At 38.2% G+C, this 20,897-nt stretch overlaps 1 protein-coding gene across 2 annotated transcripts in view; it reads left to right on the top strand.

The window, feature by feature from the left end:
* The window catches only part of FBN2 (fibrillin 2), a 191,639-nt gene that overhangs the window by 43,902 nt on the left and 126,840 nt on the right, over positions 1-20,897 (top strand). For both annotated transcript variants that reach the window (XM_083819186.1, XM_083819185.1), the window contains exons 6-7: positions 9,185-9,382; positions 18,150-18,275. In XM_083819186.1, coding sequence (XP_083675312.1) covers positions 9,185-9,382; positions 18,150-18,275 — 324 coding nt within the window. The remainder of the gene's footprint in view (positions 1-9,184; positions 9,383-18,149; positions 18,276-20,897) is intronic.

Here is a 20,897-nt window from a genome sequence, read left to right as displayed (position 1 = left end):
GTTCCAGCATGAGGAAAATGAGAATGTGCTTAGAATGGACATGACAGCAGCGCTGGTGGAAACTGGAATTTTGCTAAAAGCTACAAAGCCCACATAGACTGCTGCTTTAAACATGCTTTTTTTTTTTTTTTCTTCTTTCTTTAATTTAGAGCAACCCTCCACTCCCTTTTTAATTGCCATGTGTATATTAAGTCGCCTAATCAATCAAAGGAGTTTAGGTGATGGAAAGGACTGCATCAAGGGACTTGGTCAGAAATGGTCATGTTGAACTATTAGAATAGTAGCAAGAATTCAACCTGAAAATGAAAGCTGTCAACTCTAGGAAAATGTTAAATCCTTCATAATACACTTAATGTAAATATTAAAAAACTTTTTGAACTAAACAATTCTTCTTAATTTCTACATATCAAAATAAATGTTATAGAAATCCCAGTCTCATACACTAAGGAGCCATCTGCAGATTTGTCTCAACTTCTTTGAGTTATCCATAATTTAAAATTTTTAAAAGACTTTGGTGTTCATTATTTATGTGAATCAAAAACTTAGTTAAGGACTTGACATACAGATTTTCTTCTTAAAAAAAAAAGGGGGGGGGAGGAGGTGGCTTAGACTTTACTATTCAGGCTTTAGTTTATGTGAACTTCTTAGCCTCAATAGCTGTACTGCTCATAGACTATTTTTTCCAAGAGAAATTAATAGCTTTGCCAAGCCTCTTTCGTTTTCCAAGAGACTAGCTCTCATTTTCAGCCAACATTTTTTTTTCCTGCAACTTGTTGGATGTCACCTTTGAAAAAAATGCTTTTTATTTATATCAAGTCTGAATCAGAACAATTCATCTAAATTCTTGTTACCTTTGAAATCTCCCTTATGGTGAACCCTTGGTGTTGGCAGCTAAGCATTACTGAAGAAAAGATCAATTTTCCGTATTAGGATGATTAAAATATTGAAGGAAAAACAATTTTAGATAATCTTTAATAAAACAAACATATGTACATTTGTAATGTTTAAATATCTTTTTGCATACTGTGAGTTATGATCTGCAGATGGTGGAGCTGAACAAGAAGGATAATATTTGCATATGCATACGTTTCAGATTTGTGGTCTGAACCCAAGTACGACTGTGAGTATTATCAACCATTTCATACTCAGATGAAAATTTAATCAAGGAAAAAGTCCTGATCTCCCATTTTTAAGAAGCACAAAGATCTGGACAACACAGTCATTTATGCAGGTTCAGTGAGACAATGGGATATACATTGCTCTGCCAGTCTTTCAGACATCACAGTAGAGTTGCACATTGTCTTATTTGATACTGGAAGAAGACAAACCTCAAGTATACTTTTAATTATCAAAACTTTTATAATCACTTCACAAAAAAATATTTATTTGAAAAATCACATTGGGATTTATGGGGAAATCAGCCACAGCATCCTAACACAGGTGTAATAGAGACAGTTGCAGCTGCAGCATGTTTTGTGTTGGAGCATCTTCTGGCAGGGTGAAATTGACTTCAGATCTTTGCCAGTGTAGACTTCATCTGTGCTCCTCGAAGGTTCTTGGACTTTTATCCACTGTGCTATTTTTCTTGTTTGAACAGAGTAAAGTTCCAGGTAACAGTAATGAGAGATACTACTTTCCAGCATTCAGGGCCTAGATTTCTGTGTATTAGGTTGTTTGTCTAACAATGCTGGTATATGAGATGGATTTTTGAGGCATCAGTAATAATAATAAGCTGCTTGCTATATTTGAGCCTTCAAGTGAGGTCGTGGATGCTGAGATAATTTATTTTCTGATCTCTTCATTAATTTTTGCTAAATCATACCTGTGAAAGAGTGTAAAGTCCTTATGATGGGCAAAATTGCTCTAAAAGGAAGTGAAACAGGTTTCCCAGATACTAGGTTTTGTTCTTTAATTAATGGGGGTGGGACACCTCATTACAAATCTTTTACTCACTTCTCTTGTGATTCAGACTGATCAACAGTTTAATGTTTCCATTATTTTACTTTTAGTCATAGAAGTATCAATATTCCAAGTAGCTTATAGTTAAAAATACTTCCATTACTTACGTATCTAGTTATGATTGTGTGGAGTTCTGTTTAAATAAAAATGAAGAGACTTCACAATTCCTTTCTGCTAATTTTTCTAGCACTCAGACATGAAGTACAGGATTTATCATAATATATTGCTCCAATACTGCAGACTATGTCCTTTCAGCCTTCTGGAGGGCTTTATGTAGGTGCAAGAAACTTTGACTGCACCTGCAATAGTACTGTTGGGCTTTACACGTAAACAATCTTTTGGTCTTTGGAGCTTCAAGTTAAAATCTCAGTCTGTGAAAAGAAACTTAATGTTTTCATATTCTTCCAGATAACTTATAATACACATTCCAGCATGTCTGGATACCTCTTTCCTTTCCTTTTTCCTTCTGTCACTTTTTTTACTTTTAGTTATCTGAGAAGACATAAGAAATTCATGGGCAGCAGTTTGTAGTTAACACAATACGAAATCGTGGAGGCTAAAAGCATGACAAAATTCATATAGAAATAAGATCCTTATATGTTTATCAAAATATTTTAACTTTTTGTTGTAAATGACAACAAATGGTAGATGGGATGTTAAATGCTGTGTTTCAAGTCTTGAGTTAGTGGATGTTAGGCACCAGAAGAAAACTTAATGTGGCAGGCGGATTATCCCATGTCAATTTACGGCAGGTTTTTTACACCTTCGCCTGAATCATCTGGTTGTGGCCAGAGGTACAGGAAGAAAAACAAAGTAGATTACTATTGGACCATATCCAACATTAGGATTCCTATGTTTCTAATTCCTGTGGCAGTCTCTCTGTCAAATAGCTTTTTAAAAATTACAACTAGAATTAGAATTAACTTTTTAAATTTTTTTTTCCAAAAGGAATTAATGAAAAAGATCTCAAGAACCCTGATAGTTGAATAGCCCCATGTAGTCTGTGTGAATACAGAACACATATTTCTATGAAAGACTAGATGTGCTGTAGTACGGTGAAATTTAGAAGTCTAGTATGTTGTTTCCAGTTGCTTTGATTTTTATTTTTTTTTTATATTGATGCCAAGAAAATGTGCTTCTTATTAAATTTAATGATATTAACAGTTTTGATTGTTGATAAGGGTTGTCATTCTTCAAGTCATGGTGCATAACAAATAGAGTTTTCTGAGGTTAAAAAATGCGTAACACATATGTGCCGAAAATCGCTTTCTTTCACCAAGGCAGTTACCCTTTCTAAGCAACAAATGATTTGTAACATATGTTCTAACATATGTTCTTTCTGGCAAAATTATTCCAGCAGCAATGCTGGGGAAGGAGCAAATGAAGAAACGCCAAACAATATGACAAGAAAAACAATATGGAAAAGATGATTGATTCATAAACGCAGGGATTTTAAGGTCAGATGAACCATCAAAATAATCTAGTCTGATTGTTTAAAAAAGACCACAGAATATCACACAGTAAATAGTTAATCAAATCCATGTCTTCATTTGAAACTAAAAATTATCATCGGACTCACACCTAGTCTTAATATATTTATTTCACTTAAGTAAAAATATATTATGTGACATTCTTCTGACTCTTTGCATAGTATTTCTAGTTTTCTAGCATCCCTTTTGAAATGCAGCTGCCATATCTGTGCAAAGAACTACTATTGCTCAACAATTACTTATCGTGTTACTTCCCAGTTTCTATCTTGTAATGATGTGCTTTTGGATTTCTGCTTCTGTACCCTACGTCATATAAGCCATACATTCACTTAGGAGCTCAGGATCTGTTGTCTGTATGCCATTATCCTGAAATGTCATTTCGGATCTCAGTATTTTGGGTTGAATTTATTTTCACTTGTAAAATTGCCCAGAAGTTCAATGACAGTTTCATCTGTTCTTCTAAAGTTAGCAGTCAGATTTTTAGATGCCATCCTGTGGATTTACACTGATAGAACTTTCTTGGTTATACAACTTGAACATTAGGATTTATGCATTCTCTGTTTATTAAGGCACAGTTTGGCACATACATGTAGGTTTACAGAACATATGCTTCCTACACACTTGGACAGTCCCTTGCACTACTGGGCGCCTTACTTTTGATAATGATTATATGTTATTATAAGACCCTTACTTTTATGCTAGTGGCTCGTAAATGGTCTTTCCAGGTTTACCTACCAGGTTTATCTTTTTAGTCTTTTTCAGCTTCACATTTTTGAAAATCTTACTCTTGAGGATTCTAAAACCAATCTGAATTTTCAGGAAAGATTCAGTCTTTCTGACTGATCTGACTGCAGTCACCTATCGGGCAAAAATTCTGCAATGTGCAAATTACAGACCAACAGTCAGCTCTCAATACATAGAGTAGACCATGAACTTTCCCAGAATCTGTCTGTTACTTGTATTTCAGACATTAATGAGAAAATGAAATGAGTGAAATACTTTTAATCATTTGTGTTACTACCATATTAGTAGCGTACATAACTTATTTGACATTAGAATGGGAGTCTGCTCATTGAACACCTAGTGGTAAAAGCTTTTCCTGTGCATATAAAGCTCATTACATTCTCTGTGTAACACAGGGAATGCTTTTACAGATGATATTAGGCAATAAATTATCATACAGCCAATTGCTAAAGAGCACAGTAGTGTTTTCCAAGAATGAAATAGTGTTGTCATTGAATTCAATAGCCAAATTCCCATTTGCTTTCACCAGGGCTAGGATTTAATTCCATTTATTTCAGTTCTTAAATTCTGAACAGTTCTGTTTTTCTTCTGATTGCAGGCTGACCATTGCTGATGATTTGCAGGTTAAATGTGGTCTATCACATATTTCCCTCAATTTTTGTGATACCTGAGTAAACTTTATATGAAACAGCTATACAGTCATAATCTGTGATGGAGTCTTTTCCTTACACTTACTCCTTAAGTGAAATCCAGACAAGATTACAATGAGTTTGTGGAATTTAAATCTTTGATAGATGGAATTTGTATTTCAAATATTTGTCATTCACATATATTGCCTGATGAAATTCAAGCTGAAGACGGCAGATGTTTGTCTTCTGCTATCAGACATCAGGGTCTATATTTCATGTCAGAAGTTCAGCTATCTCTGATTTGGCAGGATCTTGCAGTTGATTAAACTGAGGCTATTGAGAAGCTGCTTGTCTTCCAGTATGTTGGATGAAAGATCACCGAAAACCTTTTTAATGGATAGGATTTTCTTTCTGTAATGTCAGTATTTTATTTAAAGTACTATTTTGGTGGCTTGATGGACACAGGGGTAGCTCAAATGCATAACTCTGAAGACAATATTCTAATGAAAGTCAAGAAACATTAAAATTCACGTTCTTTAGAGAGTATTAAAGATCTTTTAATCTCCTTGTTTTGTTAGGCATTTTTCTTATTTATACTTACATGCATGCATAACTTTGTTTATGTGAAGAGTCCAGTTGAAATTAGTTTCAAAAGCGTTGAAAAAGCTGCATGCAGAAGTCTTTCCCAAATGTATATCTGAATGAGCTTTGTCAAAGACAGGGAAAAGATCATTTATTTTTCTTTGAGCTAGAATCACAGAATCACAGAATCTCCTGAGTTAGAAGCGACCCACAGTGATCACTGAGTTCAACACCAGGGTTTGCACAGGACCACCCAAAAAATCAGACCATATGTCTAAGAGTGTTGTCCAAACGCTTCTTGAACTCCGGCAGGCTCGGTGCCGTGACCACTGGGGAGCCTGTCCCAGTGCCCGACCCCCCTCTGGGTGCAGAACCTTTCCCTAACACCCAGCCTGACCCTCCCCTGTCCCAGCTCCATGCTGTTCCCTCGGGTCCTGTCGCTGTCCCCAGAGAGCAGAGCTCAGCGCCTGCCCCTCTGCTCCCCTTGTGAGGGAGCTGCAGGCTGCCATGAGGCCTCCCCTCAGTCTCCTCTGCTCTGGGCTGAACAAACCAAGTGTCCTCAGCCGTTCCTCATACATCTTCCCCTTTAGACCCCGCATCATCTTTGTAGCACTCCTTCAGACACTCACTGATAGTTTTATGTCCTTTTTATACTGTAGTGCCCCAAACTACTGCCGTTAAAGATTGTTGTACTGCCGTTAAAGACAACAAAAAATCCTTTTACAAATATATCAACGCGAAACGGAAGACTAAGGAGAATCTCCATCCTTTACTGGATGCGAGAGGAAACCTAGTTACTAAGGATGAGGAAAAGGCTGAGGTGCTTAATGCCGCCTTTGCCTCAGTCTTTAGCGGCAATACAGGTTGTTCTCTGGATACCCAGTGCCTTGAGCTGGTGGAAGGGGATGGGGAGCAGGATGTGGCCTTCGCTATCCATGAGGAAATGGTTGGCGACCTGCTACGGAGCTTGGATGTGCGCAAGTCGATGGGGCCGGATGGGATGCACCCGAGGGTACTGAAAGAACTGGCGGAGGAGCTGGCCAAGCCACTTTCCATCATTTATCGGCAGTCCTGGCTATCGGGGGAGGTCCCAGTTGACTGGCAGCTAGCCAATGTGACGCCCATCTATAAGAAGGGCCGCAGGGCAGACCCGGGGAACTATAGGCCTGTCAGTTTGACCTCAGTGCCAGGAAAGCTCACGGAGCAGATTAACTTGAGGGTCATCACGCGGCACTTGCAGGGCAACCAGGCGATCAGGCCCAGTCAGCATGGGTTTATGAAAGGCAGGTCCTGCTTGACGAACCTGATCTCCTTCTATGACCAAGTGACGTGCTTGGTGGATGAGGGAAAGGCTGTGGATGTGGTTTGCCTTGACTTCAGTAAGGCTTTTGACACAGTTCCCCACAACATTCTCCTCAAGAAACTGACTGCTTGGGGCTTGGACTGGTGTACGCTTCGCTGGGTTAGAAACTGGCTGGATGGCCGGGCCCAGAGAGTTGTGGTGAATGGAGTCAAATCTGGTTGGAGGCCGGTCACTAGTGGAGTCCCCCAGGGCTCGGTACTGGGGCCGGTCCTCTTTAATATCTTTATCGATGATCTGGATGAGGGCGTCCAGTGCACCCTCAGTAAGTTTGCAGATGACACCAAGCTAAGTGCGTGTGTCAATCTGCTCGAGGGCAGGAAGGCTCTGCAGGAGGATCTGCATAGGCTGGAGCGATGGGCTGAGGCCAACTGTATGAAGTTCAACAAGGCCAAGTGCCGGGTCCTGCACCTGGGGCGCAACAACCCCAAGCAGAGCTACAGGCTGGGAGATGAGTGGCTGGAAAGCTGCCTGGCCGAGAAGGACCTGGGAGTACTGGTTGATAGTCGGCTGAAAATGAGCCAGCAGTGTGCCCAGGTGGCCAAGAAGGCCAAGAGCATCCTGGCCTGTATAAGAAACAGTGTGGCCAGCAGGTCTAGGGAAGTGATTGTGCCCCTGTACTCGGCTCTGGTGAGGCCTCACCTTGAGTACTGTGTTCAGTTTTGGGCCCCTCGCTACAGGAAGGACATGGACGTGCTCGAGCGAGTCCAGAGAAGGGCGACCAAGCTGGTGAGGGGTCTGGAGAACAAGTCTTACGAGGAGCGGCTGAGGGAGCTGGGCTTGTTCAGCCTGGAGAAGAGGAGGCTCAGGGGCGACCTTATCGCTCTCTACAGTTACCTTAAAGGAGGCTGTAGAGAGGTGGGGGTTGGTCTGTTCTCCTACGTGCCTGGCGACAGGACGAGGGGGAATGGGCGAAAGTTGCGACAGGGGAGTTTTGGGTTGGATGTTAGGAAGTACTTCTTTACCGAAAGGGTTATTAAGCATTGGAATGGGCTGCCCAGGGAGGTGGTGGAGTCACCATCCCTGGAGGTCTTTAAAAGACGTTTAGATGTAGAGCTTAGCGATATGGTTTAGTGGAGTACTTAGTGTTAGGTCGGAGGTTGGACTCGATGATCTTGAGGTCTCTTCCAACCTAGAAATCTGTGATACTGTGAAACTGCACACAGTACTTGAGGTGAGGCTGTACCAGTGCAGAGTAGAGCTAGCTTTTACTTTAAAAGCCTTATGTCTTAGTGAAAGAGTGCTTTTAATATGAAGTCTTTTGGGAAGACCATTTTTTCCTGTTGCAAAGATGTCAAAGCCTTGATTTTTATTCGTCAGGGTAAAAATATCAGATTCTAGAAGGCATTAATTGTCCCATTTGTAGCTTGCTTGTAAGCCCAGTTACAAACTAGTGAAAAGGCAGAAAGTCTAAGTGTTTTACACATTAACACACTGGAATCTATTTTCTAGGAAAAAAACAGGTGAATAGGACAGGATAACAATGAGAACAGCCACAACCCTACTGTTATGCCTTTATTCATGTGACTGGGTCTGAGTGGAAGCTTTGCACTTTCTTCTTTCCCCCCGCCCCACCTCTTAAAGTTTCCATAAGGATATGAAATCTGGCGTAGAGCAACCATCTGTTTCTCATTTGTTCCTAGGGAATTTGAACTAATTGTTGTTCCCAGTTTGCCTTGCCTCATAAGGTCAAAAAATCTTTCTTTTTACAGGTTGAACCCTAATAAGTTAACTATTTATGGGAATTCAACTAGGAATATATTTTCGTATAGTTTGTTTGCTGTATTCAGTGCACCAAATATAGCACATACATATCACATGTAACATGAGCATATGGCTCATGTTACTCCTCTAAAAATAAATAATGGTATACCAATTAGTCCTCCATAGGTAGCACTACTTTGCACTAAGTATTCCAGCAGGAACGTGGATTCTGTGGCAAGTTTCAGGCATGGTCTTGATCAAAGTGGAGTGAACAAATGTGTGGCTTTTGTGTTCTGGATCTTCTTCCCATGAATCATCATGAATTTTCTTAGGAGCAAGACATAGAGTTCCCAGTCCTCAATTGCTTTATCTGCTCTCTTGTTTGTTTGCTCATTTGTGCTTTTGTTTTTAAAACTCTTTCTTACTGATTTTACTGAATACATTGTCAATGCACTGGTCAGTTTTGGGGTCCAGTTGCCTTTCATTACTTGCATCTGTGAGAAAGGAAGGAATCAAAAGATAAGATAATCTTGCAAAAATAATTACATTCAGTGGAAAGTGTTGTGCTACTTTTGTAAGCAGTAAAATAACTTAAATTGCTGGTTCCTCCTACCATTTTCTTGGTACAGGTGTCTATTGGATTAAAAAAAAATTCCTGCTTTATTGAGTAGTATACTGTCTAATATAATAATACAGTGATCTTTCCTCTTTTCCAGATTACAGAACAGGCCCATGTTTCACACAAGTTAACAACCAGATGTGTCAGGGCCAGCTAACTGGAATCGTTTGCACGAAAACCCTCTGTTGTGCAACCATTGGGCGTGCATGGGGTCACCCCTGTGAAATGTGCCCTGCCCAGCCTCAACCATGTCGTCGTGGTTTCATCCCTAATATTCGCACTGGAGCATGTCAAGGTAAGTCTTCTAGTTTAAATTGTGTATGACTGTATGACTGTATTCATATGGAACACCTTGCATCCATTTAAAACAAGATCACTGTTTTCCCTGTGTGTTCTGTACCTTAATTTTGATAAAATTCGGATAGCTTCACTGCTTCCAGAGTTTAGCTGGTGTACATATAGAACAAATCTCACAAGCCTGGAAAAAATGAGTGCCAGTCAAGAAGCTGTAAATATGGAGCATGAAAAAGTCAGAATGTCTGTTGAGCACAACCATCAGCTACTGCAGTAGTGCACCAATTAGGTAACAGGAATGTGTTGTTCTGGCCCTTAACTAATACATATGTTATTCATTCTCCTGAAAAATTGACTGTTTCTTGCTATTGAGTAGTTTCCTTTTTGAAAGGGATTGGCAATTATTATATAGACATTTTTTAATCTCAGTATTTATATAAAACACATGGTGAACCTCCTATTGGATAACTCTGTGTGCAATTATATGCGGTGCCTAAAGGAAAGATAGGGAGGGTCTCTTTATCAGGGACTGTGGTGACAGGGCAAGGGGCAGCAGTTTTAAACTAAAAGAGGTAGGTTTAAAGTAGATATTAGGAATAAATCCTTTACTCTGAGGGTGGTGAGGCACTGCAGCAGTTTGCCCAGAGAAGCTCTGGATGCCCTATCCCTGGAGGTGTTCAAGGCCAGCCTGGATGGGGCTTTGAGCAACCTGGTCTAGTGGGAGGTGTCCCTGCCCATGGCAGAGGGGGGTGGAATTAGATGTTTTTTAAGGACCCTTCAAACCCAAACTATTTTATGACTTCATGATTCTATGATTATTTGTACAGGGCTAGAAAAATGCACTAGTAAGGAAAGGCTGCAGTACTCTATTTTTAGGTTCATAAAATGTAGTCTAAGAAATGGAAGAACTTGAAAGATAGGTACCTGAAAGAGGTACCTGTTTTGCTGTTTAGTTACATTTTAGAACAAACTGTGTAAAAATGCAGTAACAAAGGATAACAGATCTTCTGAAGTGAATATTTTTCTGTTACAGTTTGGTGCACGTGGTCCATTCATAGACTTAATTGTCTTAGAACCTTCCCAAAGAACAATGGAAACCAGGCAGAAACCAGAATCTATTTCCATTTTGTATAATTTGGACCTAAGACACCAGCAATGAGTTTCTTGAATCGGTTGTCAGGCCTCAGGATACTTTTATGAGTGTTTTGTCTATTAACAGCTCAAGAGTAAGTTTAGCATTAGGGCTGAAATATCATGTTGTAAATCAACATGGTTTCTTTGAGTTCTGATTATAACTCATATAATGAAATAAAGTAATGAAGAGGACAAAATCCTGTTTAATCAATCAGCTCCCACTCAGTCTGGGAATAAATCAGCAGAGATTCAAATAATTTTGGATGACACATTTTTGTTTGGTTTCTCATTTCAAAAAGTGTCTGTGTACTGGTCTGCCTCTGTGTATCCATATGTTATGTCTTAAAAAATCTGTGTGAGAAAGCACATCTGGGATACTGTAGGCATTACATGCATAAGTAGATTTCTGTGGAATAGCTGAAATAATTTTTAGCGAAGTGATGAAGTTGAATAGAATGATCTGTTCTAAATATTTATGTAGATGAGTCCTTGTAATGCTAGAATACATTCTACTTTAATTTGCTATTTACAAAACAGCAAAAAGCACATAATACCAGGATTTGTTTGTGTGTAAGTGTTAGCAAGAATTTCTGTTACAAAATTCAGAAAAACATCCTGATTCGGGCACATTCCGATGCTCAAGGTAGTAAAAAAGATTTCAAGAAAATTACAATTTTGCTGCTACAAGAAAGGCTAGATAATGTCCTTTTATCACTTTTATTTCACTATTTCTTATCTTTCAGTGTCTGTCTCCCCTTCCCCTCTGTTCTCTCCCCCCTCCCTCCCCCACTGTGTATTGCAACATTAATTTTAGTGTTCCTTTCCCCTGTGTTGCCTCATAGTTCATTGGCTTACAACTGCACAAATCTAACAAGATCAGCTGTTTGGCTGGATTTCTACTTCAGGGCTCCTTCATAAGGGTTCTTGGTAAGGGTTCTTTACTAACTTACATTGAAAAAATTGAGAGAAAATGAAGACAGTGTAAGAATTTTATTTCTTTTAAATTAAAAAATAGATATAATTTGGGGATTTTTCTTCTCTAGTTTTCATTCTCACAGAGTTATGGTTGACCTGAAACTACAATGGAAGCTACTAGCTTAAATTCAGTTTTGTAGAAATCCTCCAGCATTGTCTTAGCCAAGGCGTCTATTTTATTTAAAATACTTAGATTAGTTTCAAGCAACGATAAATCTTTTCATTTTTCTTCATTGCCATTGTTTGCTTTTCTGTTTTCTGTGCATACACTGCTTAAAGCATCCAAACTGTATGAAAGAGGACAAATATTTGATTGCATTTCTTCATATATGTCATAAATAGGCCTCTGTCTGCATTCAACAGCTTATGCTATACTCTTCATCTTGAAATTATTAGTATGTTTTAGACATTCTTTTCATAACAATGTCATAAACAGAAACAGTGTACTGAAGGCATGCACGTTGGTTGCAATCACAAACTCCATTGTGTGATGAAAATATTGGCCAGATATAATGAACTCTTAAAACTTCTTGGCCAAACTGAGCCTGGCATAGCTTCTGGGGCTTCATTTAAATTATGTGAGAGATCAGTAGAGGTCTTTAGCACCCCTGCCCACAATACTGTGTTTTATTTTTCTGCCTGTTTATTGCATGCGGCAAATATTTTTAAGTTATGCAGTTAACATCATTGCTGAATTCCACTGGGAAGCATAAAAGCAATGTAGTAGTCTACTTTATGTGATAGATGAACAAAGTAAGTTTTAAAAGCCATCATTTTTGCTACATTTTTGGCATGTTACTTCTATATAGGAAGATCCGATTGTATTTATGTCAGCAGGAGTTAGTACATGATGTTACAAGATGGCGGTAAGGCACAGATGATTAAAAGTTAGAATTTCTGGGTGGGAGAGGAGAGACAAAAAAAATCTTTGTTCCACAAAATCATTATGTTGTCTTTCAAGCTTCTCTTTCAAACTCTGACTCCTGGTAATCCCTGCTGACCTAAATTCTGTGTTTGCAGGCTGGTAATATGTTGTATACTCCATCCTGAATTATCATTCCACACTACTGCAGGAAGGGACTGGACATAGAATTTGCCATTGTAGAGACTGTTTACTTTCCAAACTCCTTATTAAGGTGCATAGTCTGTAGAAATAAGCTACAAGGTTTTGCTACAGTTATTTAAGAAAATTTTAAAGGGAGCCTGGACAGGAAGACAGAGAATTTAATCCAAGTAGGAGAGAGTGGTAGATCTGAGAGTTATGCATAAGTGGAAGTCTCAATAATGATAACAGGTATGGCTATGCAGAGCTAAATTGTGACAAAGAAAATAAAGTGATCAAAATGGAACATCAAAATGGAGCAAATGTGAAGTAGTAGCAATTCAGGAAACAATTGTTCTCTGCTATCTGAGGAGGCATCATTTAGTTAAATATAGCCTAATACGAGCTAAATGTGAGCCAGCAATGTGCATTTGCAGCCCAGAAAGCCAACTGTATCCTGGCTGCATCAAAAGTGTGGCCAGTAAGGCGAGGGAGCTGATTCTCTCCCTCTGCTCTGCTCTCATGAGACCCCACCTGGAGCACTGCGTTCAGCTCTGGAGCCCCCAGCACAAGAAGGACATGGATGTATTAGAACAAGTCCAGAGAAGGGTCATGAGGATGATCAGAGTGCTGGCGCACCTCTCCTATGAAGACAGGCTGAAGGAGTTGGGGTTGTTCAGCATGGAGAAGAGAAGGCTCTGGGCAGACCTTACAGCAGCCTTCCAGTACCTAAAGGGGGCCTATGGCAAAACTGGGGAGGGACTCTTTGTCAGGGGGTGTGGACAAGGGGTAATGGCTTTAAACTAAAAGAGAGAAGATTTAGATTAGAAACAAGGAGGAAATTCTTTACATTGAGAGTGGTTAGACACTGCAATATGTTGCTCAGAGAAGTTGTGAATACCCCATTCCTGAAAATGTTTAAGGCCAGGTTGGAAGGGGCTTTGAGGAACCTGGTCTAGTGGGTGGGAGGTGTCCCTACCCATGGCATGGGGAGTTGGAACTGGATGATCTTTAAGGTCCCTTCCAACCCAAACCATTCTGTGGTTCTATTCTATGATTCTCTGATTCTAAATAGAAAGTTTAAATGAGAGTGGTAATAAGTGTTTTCTCCATGGTTTTAGAAACAAACATACAGATCTGACTAATGTTATGTCACCTTTTTAATGTTCTGCTAACATCAGATTTGCAGAGACATTCATTAAAGGAACACAACCCCCCTCATTATCTAGTAAAACTGTACCTTCAACATATACCAATTGGACCATACCGACTCAGTCAATAGTTCAAATGTTTAGCTTTTTTGAAGTGGATGCTCACATCAGCAGGTAGCCCAGCCTGAGAGCTAATGAGTGATTTGAAATCGGTATTACTTGCAAGCCTTAGTATTGGAAAATATATCATAATTGTGATATGCATTAATTATCATTCTGACAAGATTTGACTAGTAAATATGAAGTTGTTCCTATTCTTCACAGGATGTGCATGTTGCTATCTTACTGTATCTTAAGCTCTTTAGCTGGAAAAAACAGGTGAAAAGGTGGGTGATAAAGCAGCTTTCCTTTGTAGTCAGTTCATTTCATCTCTGTCTTACCCATACATAAGTTAGTATGCAAGTCTTCCTGACTGAATAAGGCGTTTCCAGACTGATTATGTTTGCTTAGTAATGTGCTTGTATAGAACATTATGGTAATATTATTAGCATAAACAGCTAATAAGAAATTAAAGAAGCAAAACAAAACAAAAAGGTTTTTTTGTTTGTTTTGTTTCGCTTTGTTTTGTTTTTTCAGCTGTTTCCATTTGGCCATTGCTTAAAAATTGGGAATTCAGGCAAGAGGAACTCTAACTTGAAATACTGTATTGCCACTGCTACATGTCCTTAGGAACAGCATAATGGCAGAATTCCTGTCTTAGACATTTTCTCAGTTCTTCCCTGCATTCGTCAACTGTCCATTTCTGAGCTACACCCTTTGCCTTCTGACAGTTATTTTTTTATATTATTATTATTATTTGCATTAGAGAGAGAAAAACAGTCCATGGCTGAATAGCTTTTGAAAATACAAAGGTTCTTCTTTCTGTTGGCGTTGCAGGTGTTGTTAAGTATATATAATAATTATACGATATAATATGAAAAAGAATCAGTTCTGTAGCAGTAATACAGTGTACTGAATGTTACAGGCACTGACATAGTACAAAAGTGAGAAGGTAGTTAAATTTCAGTTTGCAGTCAAGAATGATAGATGGTAATTTTCAGATAACTTAGCGTTTGGAATTAATGTGTCAGATTTACTGATGATATTAACAGTGTCAGCCAGGATCCCATCCTACTGTCATGAAAATTAATATTAGAAAAAAAATTAAATAAGCTTGGTATTACTTCTGCTGTGTTTTCAAATTTGTGGTATTTCTGGTAATTAGAATGTTGTAGAAGAAGAACTTGTAGAAGAAGAAGTTTTCCAACATATTGACAATTATTTTGCTTTTTGGTTCCCACATGCAAAATTAATTGCACAAAATCTCCCCATACATATTTATAGGTAAAAACCAAGAGAAAATTCATAGTTGGGTAATTATTATTACTGATATCTTAAATAAGATGCACTCCCTCCTGAAGTACCGTATAAAAACTGAGAGGATTTATATTTCCTGAGCATTTTTGTTAGTTTTCTGAGTAGCAGTCCACTCATAAGGAAGGGAAGCTGAATTTGTCTGTGTACAAGTTTACAGGTAGTTGTGTAAATACTGCAGGCAGTTACGTAAATCCTGCAGGCAGTTACTATTTACTGGGGAAACTTTCTGCAAAAGTAAAGAACCTTTTTTCACTTGCCAGGCATTGTCAAGCCTATGAACACATGGAAATGTTCTGCCTAATCTGTAGCATCTTGAACTTCTGTGCGCAGAATAGCATCCAAAGAGTTATTCGTCTGATTTTGTGTTTATGGCAAAAAGCTTATTGTTTTAATATGGCTGGGGTTTAAAAGTGAGACTGAATATGCAGTTAATAATGATAAAACTTGTGTGGCTTAGTCTTAATTGTCAGAGATATATGAAGTAAATAAAAACACGCTTGATTTCAAATTTGTTGTATTTTGAGAAAAAAAAAGTATTCTTACATCTTCAAACGGCATTTAGGAAGCAGTTCATAAAATGTGCCCATTTAAGAAAGTTGTTTCTCCTTTCTGCCTTTTCTCAGTTTTAAAACACTAATGGACTAACATGAGACCGTGTTAGGCAAAAAAAAAAAAAAGGGCTTCAGACTTGTATATATATATATATATATGTTTTGTGTATATAGATACATATTAGACTAACAGTGAAGTTGAGCGTACTCATTCTCTTTGCACTTAAATAAAACTTAAAATAGTTAACAAATAAGCCATTCACAAATTAAGATTGATATTAGCACAGAAAGGTGAGATAGCTGATGTGATTCAAGATTTGCAGGATCTCACTATACATAATGAGACATTTGTGTTTTCATCACTGGACAAGCATTACACTGTGTTGCATGATTGGGACTGGCTTTTCAGACTTCAGCAGAACTTGATGTTTATTTGTTCTTTTAACACCGTACGATTAATACTGAAAGAAATAAATGGGATCACTAAATCTTAAAATGTTGTTCTGTTTAAGGCTTCAGTGATACCTTTTCTGGAAATTATTCATTTCCTGCTGTTACTGCCATTAATTTATTATTACTTGACATCTTTGACTTACAAAACTATGAAAGATAAACAGTGGTTATTTTTAACCACTGATCTGCTGACATGGTTGGATTAATTTAAATAAACATTAATAAATGACAGAAGGCACAGGCATACCCTGTGTTTTGAATGCATTTTGAGGCTCAAAGGTCAAAAGGCAAACACCATATTAGTTTTACTCAGAACAGAGCTACTGGGTGGGCTGGGTGTGATTAAATGATGAAACTGATATTCTGTCTAGATGTTGCTAAATTATGTTCAGATTCATTACTGTACTTCAGAGCAGAAAAGTTTGCTTTCTGGGTAAACGAGATTGCTCCAAGCACTAGTTACTTAAAAGAAAACTGTTTCCAAAAAGTTCATGCCTCCAGTATAGTCCTTAATCCATTTACAGTCTCTGTTGCATTGGGAGTCTGTACTGTGCCAACTATATCAGCACCAACTGAGGAAGAAAATGCAAACTTTTCCAGCAAATGTACCTAAAAACAAGTCTAGTTGTTTAAAAAAAATAAAATGTTGCCTTCTTTCTTGAGTATGTGTGATTATATCTGCTTGAATGAAAAAGCAAGGGAATGGACTGGGCTACTGAAGGCTATATCTATAGCACAAACTCCAGGAATAATAAAAACCGAGGAAGTGCTATACTCTAATAATTTAGGTGTAATTTCAGCATCTCCTGAGGTCTTCCAGATAATGAACATCCTCTGAAACATAGTACTGCATTCTGCTATCTATACGTTTCTGTGGAGAACTAGAAATATCAGTTGATTTTTACATCTTCTGTGAGTTGGCAAACAGTTTAACAAGGAAGATTACCTAAAATCTTTTTCACAAAAGAGTTTCTGCAAGTTTTGGAACAAAACTTCCAAGCCTTCTCTCCTCTATGAAAATTTGGATGCATGTGAAATTTTGCTGTGAGGGAATTAGTTCAATTGATTAATTCTGAATTCTGATAGCATAGCTTAATGGAATTTTTAAATAGCTAGAGCTACTGAGAAGCTAAATTTTCACATATCTATCAAGCATCAGTCTGGAGCCAGTTCTGCCTTTCTTTGAATACAAAGAGCTTCACTGTCTTTTAACACTGGTTATTTCATAGAGGCCTCAGGCCGCTGTGATCTTCCATATTATTTTCACAGCCCATTAGCACTTATACAAAGATTCTTAGGATAGTTTTTTATAAAACAACCTTACAGAAATGTAGAATGTTTTATATATAAACAAATGAAGAGTGGAGAAAAAATACAATTTGAATGGGAAACAGCACTTACTGAAATACAACAGGAAAATGCTGAAAGTAAGCTGTAAAGCCAAAATCGCAAATACATTTTCTAAGAGCATTAATTTACTGGTGAAAATTCAGCCTAAAGAAATCTATGAAATTCTAGCCTTAGTTGTTACTTCAGTAAATGAAGTCTGTGCAGATCATTTGCAGTACAACTTGTCCTGGTTGAGTAGCACCTATTTTGTATTGACATCAGTAGTTTGATTTCTGTCCATAAAATGGATGTCCTGCAAGAATTATCATATCTAGTAAAAGTGGGTAGCGGGGTAGTCCAGATGTACAGGTAGGGGTCCTTTAAAACTAAGAATCTGTTTTTTGTAATGACCAATGCAAGCAACAATCTGAGGGTATGGGATACCAACAGTATGTTGTATATATTTAAAAGCTGTGTGAGTCATAAGTCAATATATGGAAAAGTTTGAGTTTATATGGAATCAAAAACAACATGCATGAAGGTCATGGTCATGTTACTGCTGTTACTGCCTTATTCTGTGGTGGTGCTGAAGTGGAGAAATATGCTGGGGTTTGTTGTGGTTATTTTTACAAATAATTTCCGAGATGACTGCCCATATGCAAGAGCCATGATGGATTTTTGTATGTTATTTCCAAGTAATCTTTTTTGTGTTTGTAGATGTTGATGAATGTCAAGCTATCCCTGGAGTCTGCCAAGGAGGAAACTGCATTAACACAGTAGGTTCCTATGAGTGCAAGTGTCCTGCTGGTCACAGGCAGAATGAGGCAACTCAAAAATGTGATGGTAAGTGATGTTGTCAGACAACAAACCTAAAAAGTGATTAAATAAAGCATTAAAACAGTTTGGTAATGAAAGAAAAAGTAATGAATAGTTGCAGTGTCTGATCTGAACAGACATAACAGCATTGTATAGTGCCTTGTGTTTTTTCTTGTGCCACAATATTGTCTTCCTATTTTCCTGTTCATATTTTGCATTAGACATTTTTTCTGTCTGATTTGTGGGTAAAGATGGCACTCAGCCTCTTTCAAAATGTTAAAGTATTGATAAAGAATGAGTCTATGAGCTCTGTATTACAGTAACTGGGTTATTAGGATTTTGTTTTCTCAAGAACGTCCATATGTTCTAGTACAGGTAGGTATTGTCAGCCTACTGACTATGGTATGAAAAGCAAATGTGGTAATGACTGTAAGAAATTTCTCCTGTGTGTAGTCTGTGTTGAAGAGCCTAGTTAAGTAAAAAAATACATAGGAAATGTCTTTCTTTGGAGACAAAAAAATCAAATAGACCGTGTTTTCTCAGTAAATATACTGGTATAATTAAGAGCTGAAATTCTGTGTAGTTTAGAATAGCGTAATAGAAATTATCTGAATATTTGTGAGTTTGATGAAGACTTCTCTGAAAAACTACAACTCTGTCCCAAACAATGGGTAAAGATACTGTCATATTTAAGTTACATAGATAAGACAACTGCTTGTTCAGTGCTTTGGTTTGTGGTTAGGCAGCAATTCAGATATGTTACTATATTACATTATACGTCTATTCAGTTACAAACACACACATGGTTTTTACCCTATTCTTGAAGTCACCTGAGTTTTCTGTAGTTTTGCCTGCACTACAGAATTTACAGAAATACTAATACCATAGGTTTGAAAATTGAATTTTCTATGTGAAATGAACCAGATTGCATACGGTGTTGTTGCAAGTAATACCGAAGAGTAGATAAAACAAATAACCACAGTTATTTTCTCTGATTCTGTCCTTAGCTCACCTTTCAATCATTTTCTGTCCTTTGATATTGGCCAGTTTCAACTGCTGCTCTGTGCACAATAATATTCCTGTCATCAGTTGTTTTAGGGAAGCCTGGGTATATCTTCTCAAACCCTGCAAGAAACAGCAGTAGAGCTTCAGCCAGAGAAACAGAACTCTGAAGGCTTTTCTTGCCATAACTGAGGAAAAATAGAAGCCACCTGTGTATATGCCATGCATGTACACATCTATATATACCTAGCTGTATGCAAGAGTGTGCCAGTTATATACAGAGGCTTAGGGCTCTACAGGGAGCATAAAGATACACAGTAAAAGCAGGTCAATATGAACTGTGTTGGAAGCAAGGGAGTTTTGCTAGAACATTGGGAAAAAGACTGTCTCCATGCCTTTGCTACTGCTAATCCACCAGTTGCTGTTGCATTTACCTGAAGCTGGATCACTGACTCTTATAACTTCCTTTTTGTTTCCTTATTGGGTAGTAGTGGCAGCAGTAGAGGCTACCATTTTTGTGTCTTCTTGTCACTTGCCTTTCTACCCATAACATTTCTAACTCCAGAAGAAATTCTGGTAAATTATAAAAGAAAACAGAAAACTGTGATTAGCACTCATATATGATAATTGGGAACCAGGTTAGGAAAGGGAAAGAACCACTCCCTTTGAGGAACTGTTGCCTGTTGTTCAGCTGGAGAGGCTCTTCTCTAGTGCAGTTAACTGAGAGGTGCTTTGCGTTGTCTTGCTCCAGCTTCGCTAATCAGGGCAGGGCTGCTTTAAAACCTGTTGCATATCAATATGTGAAAGAAGTCTGTCAGGGATGGAGCTGAAGTAGATCAACTTCTCTTAGCAAATTCTTTGTTTCAGGGTAGGTTGTCAAAGGCTATAAGTTTTTCTTTTAAGTCAATGTATCCATTACTCAGAATGTTGTCGAATGATGGTATTTAAAAGTAAGCATTAGTATTAGATGAATCAAAACACAAAGTATGATGATGAAGATATGTAGTAATAATCCAACATTTGTTTCTATTGCTTTTTTTCTGATAATGGATATTAATCATTTGGAAAGACAAATTGGCAGCTATCATTAACAGTTACATGCAACTTAGTTTTTGACTTGAAAAAATAAGCCTGGCATTTTATATCAAGTCAGACATGGTGCTGTACTGATGTCAATATATGACTTGCACACCAGAGCTAATTGTTTGCTGAATGAAACAGGAGAGGTGGTTACACAGGACAGTTATAACTTGCCTCAGTTATTAACAGCAAGACTGGCCTTCAAGTCTGAGAAACCAGGGGGAAAGGCTGGATCAAGGAACGTGTACCCTTGGTAGAAAAGGGTCAGGATGGGGAAAACATAAGCAAACTGGACCATTCATAAGGCCATGGGCTCTGATGGGATGCACCTACAAGAGCTGAGGGAGCTGGCAGATGTCATTGTGAGGACCCTCTCTATAATCTTTGGTCAATCATGGCAACTGGGGGAAGGGCCTGAAGACTGGAGGAAAGCAAATGTCACTCCTATGTTCAAGAAGGCCAAGAAGGAGGACCTGGGGAACTACAGACCAGTCAGCCACAACTCGACCCCTGGAAAAGTGATGAAGCAGCTACTCCTGGAAACCATTTCCAGGCACATGAAGGAGA

The sequence above is a fragment of the Anser anser genome (assembly GCF_964211835.1).
Source record: "Anser anser genome assembly, chromosome: Z".
Taxonomy (NCBI): Eukaryota; Metazoa; Chordata; class Aves; order Anseriformes; family Anatidae; genus Anser; species Anser anser.
This window is presented reverse-complemented; position numbering and strand designations above follow the sequence as displayed.